This window comes from Lipotes vexillifer, unplaced genomic scaffold (genome assembly GCF_000442215.2).
Source record: "Lipotes vexillifer unplaced genomic scaffold, Lipotes_vexillifer_v1.1 scaffold1011, whole genome shotgun sequence".
In the NCBI taxonomy this organism is placed as follows: Eukaryota; Metazoa; Chordata; class Mammalia; order Artiodactyla; family Lipotidae; genus Lipotes; species Lipotes vexillifer.
Window position 1 is genome coordinate 5,286,821 of NW_006787698.1, and position 5,913 is coordinate 5,292,733.

The 5,913-nt window shown below is 50.7% G+C and overlaps 1 protein-coding gene across 1 annotated transcript in view; it reads right to left on the reverse strand.

Moving 5' to 3' along the window:
* Positions 1 to 750: 750 nt before the first annotated feature.
* Positions 751 to 5,913, reverse strand: part of SPC24 (SPC24 component of NDC80 kinetochore complex) — a 6,726-nt gene continuing 1,563 nt past the window's right edge. The window contains exons 2-5 of the mRNA XM_007460693.1: positions 2,489 to 2,633; positions 2,216 to 2,320; positions 1,962 to 2,038; positions 751 to 960 (exon numbers count right to left, since the gene is read on the reverse strand). Of these exons, the coding sequence (XP_007460755.1) occupies positions 854 to 960; positions 1,962 to 2,038; positions 2,216 to 2,320; positions 2,489 to 2,633 (434 nt within the window). The 3' untranslated portion in view covers positions 751 to 853. The remainder of the gene's footprint in view (positions 961 to 1,961; positions 2,039 to 2,215; positions 2,321 to 2,488; positions 2,634 to 5,913) is intronic.

The window sequence follows — 5,913 nt, forward strand, 5'->3', positions numbered from 1 at the left end:
CCTTAAGTGTGGCAATACAGCTGCCAGGGCTCCAGCCATCACACTCAAGTTCCAGAAAACAGAGCAGAGGGGGAAAGGGTATACTACCTTGCCTTTTAAGAAGTCACACACAACACTTCTTTTTACATTTCACTGTCCTGAACTTAACTGCAAAGGAGGCTGGGAAAAGTTGTGTTTTGACTGGGCAGCTAAAAGGATTTCCTTACCAAGGGGGGAGGGGAGAACAAATATCAGGGAGGCAAACAGTGGTCTCTGACACACAGCCCACCCTGGAGCCAGGGATGGGCCCCTATACATCCTATAATGTACTCTCTTCATGACTGACTCATCCTTTCCAGTCCCAGCAAAAATGCCACCACCCCCATCCCCTGGGGCAGGCCCCCTCCCTGGCCAGGGTCCTGAAGCACTCTGGATGCTCTCTAGCTCGAGGGTGTCATCTGATCACTTTTGACTCCTCCACTGGCTCAAGGGATCCTTCATCTTGCCTTGGGTTCTCAGCACAGCTCGGATACACGGTGGCACTCAGAGAATGAATGGATAAAAAAGGGCCAAACCTGAATCACAGATGACGAAGACCTGGAATTTGTCATCGGATACTACGGTGTCATTTGTATGTGTTGTCACAGACATGAAGTCACAGGCCTGGCACAGTTAAGTCAGTTTTCTTTGGTTACCTAGTCCAGCATTTGAGGCCAAAGTCAAGACGGGGGAACGGGGGAAGAAATCCAGTAAAAAACTCATTTACATATAAACATTTAATTTTAAGCTGATCTCACCACTGAGGCACTGACCACCCACCACGGGCTGATTCCCAGTGTGTGGGACTGTACGATGCAGTCCCAGAGGCTCCTGGCTACCACTCCGTGTCCACCAAGCTCCAGAGATAGTCGCTGATGAATTTCTTGGAGAGCTGGGTGCTGTCCAGGTGGATGGGCTGAGCAACGCTGGGGCCATGATGGACTGAGGGTGCAGATGTAAGGGAAACCCAGCACACATGGCCCTCCCCCTCCCCCCATGACGAAAGGACACTGCCTTTAAATTGTTATTATTAAGATAGAGACTGAAAGACATTTTCATGAACAGAAAGTTAAGATAATGAACTGTCTTTTTTTAAAATTGTGGTAAAATACATATAACATTATATTTACCACCTTAAACATTTGAAAGTGTCCAGTTCAGTGGCACTAAGCACATTCACGTTGTTGTGCAACTATCATTACCGTCTCCAGAACTCTTTTCATCTTGCAAAACCAAAGCTCTGTCTCCATTAAACACTGACTCCCCCTCCCATCATAATCCCCTTCCAACGTTCTGTTTCCATGAATCTGACTCCTCTAGGGACCTCATGTAGGTGGTATCATACAGTACTTTTTTTTTTTGCGGTACGCGGGCCTCTCACTGTCGTGGCCTCTCCCATTGTGGAGCACAGGCTCCGGACGCGCAGGCTCAGCGGCCATGGCACACGGGCCTAGCGGCTCCGCGGCACGTGGGATCCTCCCGGACCGGGGCACGAACCCGCGTCCCCTGCATCGGCAGGCGGACTCTCAACCACTGTGCCACCAGGGAAGCCCACAGTACTGACTTCTTGTGTCTGGTTTATTTCAACCAGCAGATTATGTTCCAGGTTCATCCATGTTGTAGCATGTGCCAGAATGTCTTTCCTTTTTAAGGCTGAGTAATATTCCACCATATGGATGGACCACATTTTGTTTATCTGGTCATCTGCTGACAGACACTTGGGTTGCTCCCACATTTTGGCTTTTGTGAACAGTGCTGCTGTGAACATGGATGTACAAACATCTGCTCAAGTCCCTGCTTTCAATTCCTTCGTGTGTATCCCCAGAAGTCGACCTGCTGGGTTATGTGTTTATTCTGAATTTTTTAGGATCTGCCATAGTGTCTGCACCGTTTAAGATTCCCACCAACAGTGCACAGGGTTCCACTTTCACCACAAAGGATACTGCCTTTGATCATCCCCGGCTCACATTCATAATCCCACTCAATTTTACTAATTCGGCGATAAAGTTGAGCCACATACCTGCGTGAGAAGACAAAACAGAGAGAGAGAGAGAGAGAGAGAGAGAGAGAGAGAGAGAGAGAGAAAGTTACTCCAGCGTCGACTCCAACAAAGAGCTGTGGGCTGCGTGTGCACACACACACGCATACACACACACACACACACACACACACACTCACACCGCGTCTGTGGACCTACACGGCTGAAGGGATGGTGACTGTCGTGTCTTCGTCAACCTCCCTCTCTTGTCTTTCAAGATCAGTCTCGATCTCCTTGAGCTCCTCCAGCTCTCTGCTGAGCTGAGTACACAGGCAGTTAAGGACCCCTGGCTTTGGAGGGAGGGCTGCCCACGTGCTCACACCAACCCCGTTGGGCCTGGGGCTGCTGGCTCCAGGTGTGTTTTCTAGAGTGAACAAGGGCATCCTGGGTGAGGCTGGGGCCCGGCTGTTCTGCACACACAGGAAAGGATATAGGAGGCTGGCCTTCAGATGGGCGTCTTCCTCGCTGGCCCTCTGAAGCTCGGCTTCAAGCTGCTGCAACTCAGCGCCACCCTGGTGTGCCTGCTCCTTCGCGTTGAGGAGGCTCTGGGCCACCTCCTTCTCTGCAGTGAGGACCTCTGCAGGGCAGGGAGAAGTCTGTGCCCCTCAACTCGGGCTCCCCAGGAGAGCCCCGGAGCAGAGAGCGGCCTCAATGCCCCCATCTATGGCCACGTTCCCACTTCCATCTCTAGCTCCCTGACCCATCGTTCTATTTGCAAATGCCCGCCTGAGAGTCCCACCTGGACCTGGCACACGTGCTTCCATTTCACCGAAATCACACTTGAATCCATCCAAAGTAATAAAGCCTGGTCCTTGTTTGCACACCTAGTCTTAATTTATGACGTCACTCTCCATTCCATTGTCCAAGCAACAAGCCTGGGACTCACTTTCCGGATTCAGTTAGCCATCCCATCTGGCAGGACCCCTTCTTCTGCGTGCTGGTCCTTCATGCCTCCAGGACCACCCCAAAAACCTCCCTGCCGTGTCCTGCTTTGGTCTCTCCCGTTGCCAATCCTTTCTGCTCTCTGCCTTCAGAGCAGCTGCGTCAGAGGCCAAATGTTAAGTCGCTCCCCTGCTCAAAGACCTCCCGTGGCTCCCCAGTGTCTCCAGGACAACGTCCAGGTCTTTTGGGGCACCTTCGGCATCCCTGCCAACCTCCTCTCTCCCTGCTTTTTGCCCCACCATGTGCTTTTCCCTTTGCTCTGGCTGCAAAGACGCCTCATCATCGTGCAGACACGCCATGTTTTTTCAGTCCTGGGCCTCTGCCTGCCGGTCTTCCAGGGACCTGTACCCCTGTGTCCCTGCCCACTGTCACACCATTCCCAGCATTAAGGCTTTCTGGATAATGCCTGACTCAGGCGGCTGGACACTCTCTTCTCCCTCCTGGGGCGAGAGTGTGCTCCCAGGACAGCCCTTATCACACTGGACTATTTATTCCCAGTCTCTCTTCTTCAAGGCACAGATTGCATCTTAAAATCACCGTACATCGCCAACACCTACTCAGAATAAACACATTTTGAACAAAACATCCAAAAAGATCAAAAACACCCTAAGAAGGTTACTGTGTCCCTTCCCACAGAGTCAGAGAAACCTGCCAACTCAGAGAAGGCACGGATGAAAATGCTGCTTAAAGGGCCGGTGTTTAAGTGTTTATAAACTTATATTAAGTTAATTTTTAATCAAAGCACTACATGTCTATGGTTGTGAAAATTTAAAACACACACACACACACACATGTAACCCTCTCTAAGCCTCTCCAACCCTCTGAAGCAGCCACTTAAACTCTTCACTGTTTTCTCTGGCATCGACCTTCATATTTCTAAGTAATTTGCTTATGCTGCTATTTCTTGATCTGTCTGTGTTAGACGGTGCCTGCTGACTTCCTGTTAGGAGAGCTGAGAGTCTGGCTCTCTTCTGCAGCCTTCCCGCCCCTTCTCCACTCACCCTCCGAACAACAACGGAGTCTCCTGGGATGATCTCTTCCCCATGGACGTTCATAATAAGCTGTCGTTACCCGAATGTGTGCTAAGTGCCACAGGTGACCACGGAGCCCCAACTCACTGAACTCTCACCACTCTCTGAGGGTGGCTGAACCCCCTCCCCCCATTTGAGAGGCGATGAGCAGAAGCCCAAGGTCCAGTGGCTTGTCCACACACTTAGCTCTGAAGCCAGGATCTGAACTGGATCCTTTTGATCGAAACCCCAGCTCCCTAGAACACCGACCCTTGTCTCCCTGCCCCGAATCCACGTTCTTCTGAAACCCAGACAGGTTGGGTGATGCGGAGCTTCTCCTCAACCATCAGTGAAAGGGGAGTTAACGGAGCGGGAGGGGAGGAAAGAAAGGAGAGGGAAGGAAGGAGGAAGGAGAAAAGAGCCGAAGACCCTGACCAGGACATCTGTTGTGCTTAGCCTAACATCCAAAGTCCTCCTGGGAGCTCACAGGCTGGCAAGTCTGGCCCCTGATGACCTCAACTTCTACCTCTTTCTCTTGGGTCTCCAGGCTCATTCTCACCTCATGACCTTCGCATTGACAGTCCCCTCTGCCAGGAACACTCTTCCCGGAGCCATCCCATGGCTAGCTCCCAGATCATTCAAGTCTCAACCCAAACGGCACCCCCTCATAAAGTTTAATTGTCGAAAGGCATTACAAATCCCTGGCACTGAAACCACAGTGGAAAACTAGATGACAGTTCCTCAGAAAAATTAAATATCAAATTACCATCTGATCCAGCATTTCCACTTCTGGGAAAATACAAAAAAGAATTGAAAGCAGGGACTCAAAGAGATATTTGTACACTCATGCTCATAGCAGCATTATTCACAATAGCCAAGGGGTGGAAGTGTCCCAAGTGTCCAGTGATGGATGAATGGATAAACAAAATGTGGTGTATCCATACAATGGAATTCTGGAGATGATGGTGGTGATGGTCATACAACAATGTGAATGTACTTAATGTCACTGAACCGGACACTTGAAAATAGTTAAAATGGTAAATCTTAGGTTATGTCAATTTTACCACAATAAAAAAAAGTTTGAAGCCTTTAAAAGACAAAAACAAAAAACCCCTGATGCTGAGAAAAGCTGCAACAAGAGCAGCTCCCATGCCCCTTTTAAGGGCACAGTGCTGTGCAAGCATCATCTCCGTGAATCTCACTTTGATCCATCAAGGGGTGCTATCAGCAACCCCATTTCACAGATAAGGAAACTGAGGCTTGAGCGGGAAGCACTGGACTGGGACAAGAGGGTTCATGAGTTAACAGCTGAAATCCTTAGCCCATCACCTCCTGACAAATCCATTTTTCTTGTTTATCCTCTGCCTCACCCCACTAGAATATTAGCTCTACCCCCACCCCATGTTGTTTGCTTTGTTCCCGCTGTCACCCCATGACTGGCACTATGCCTGGACCCAGCAGGTGCTCAGTAAGACATGGGAACAATCTCAGCAGGAAGAGGCGGACTATTTATTATTACAACCATTTTACGGGAAACAGAGGCATTGCAAGGTTAAGTAAGTCACCTCAAATCTCACAGCTGGGAAGTGGCGGTGCTGGGATTCAAAGTCGGCGCCTTGACACCTGAGCCCCAATTCAAACCCTGAGTCCCAGCTCCTGCTCACAGCGCGTCAGACCTACATTCACCACTAAACCCATGGGAGGTGGCTGCTGTCCTGAAGCCCATTTCATGGGTGGGGAAACCGAGGCTCAGAGGGGACAATGCTCATCCGCCGGTCGCACGGGGAAATAGGGTAGCGGATGGGGCGCCCAGAAGGGAGGAGTTTTGAGGCCGGCCTGGCCACCACCACCACCCCTCGGGCCCGGCTGCCCGTTGCCCCCCGACCCCCGACCCCGACCCGGCCT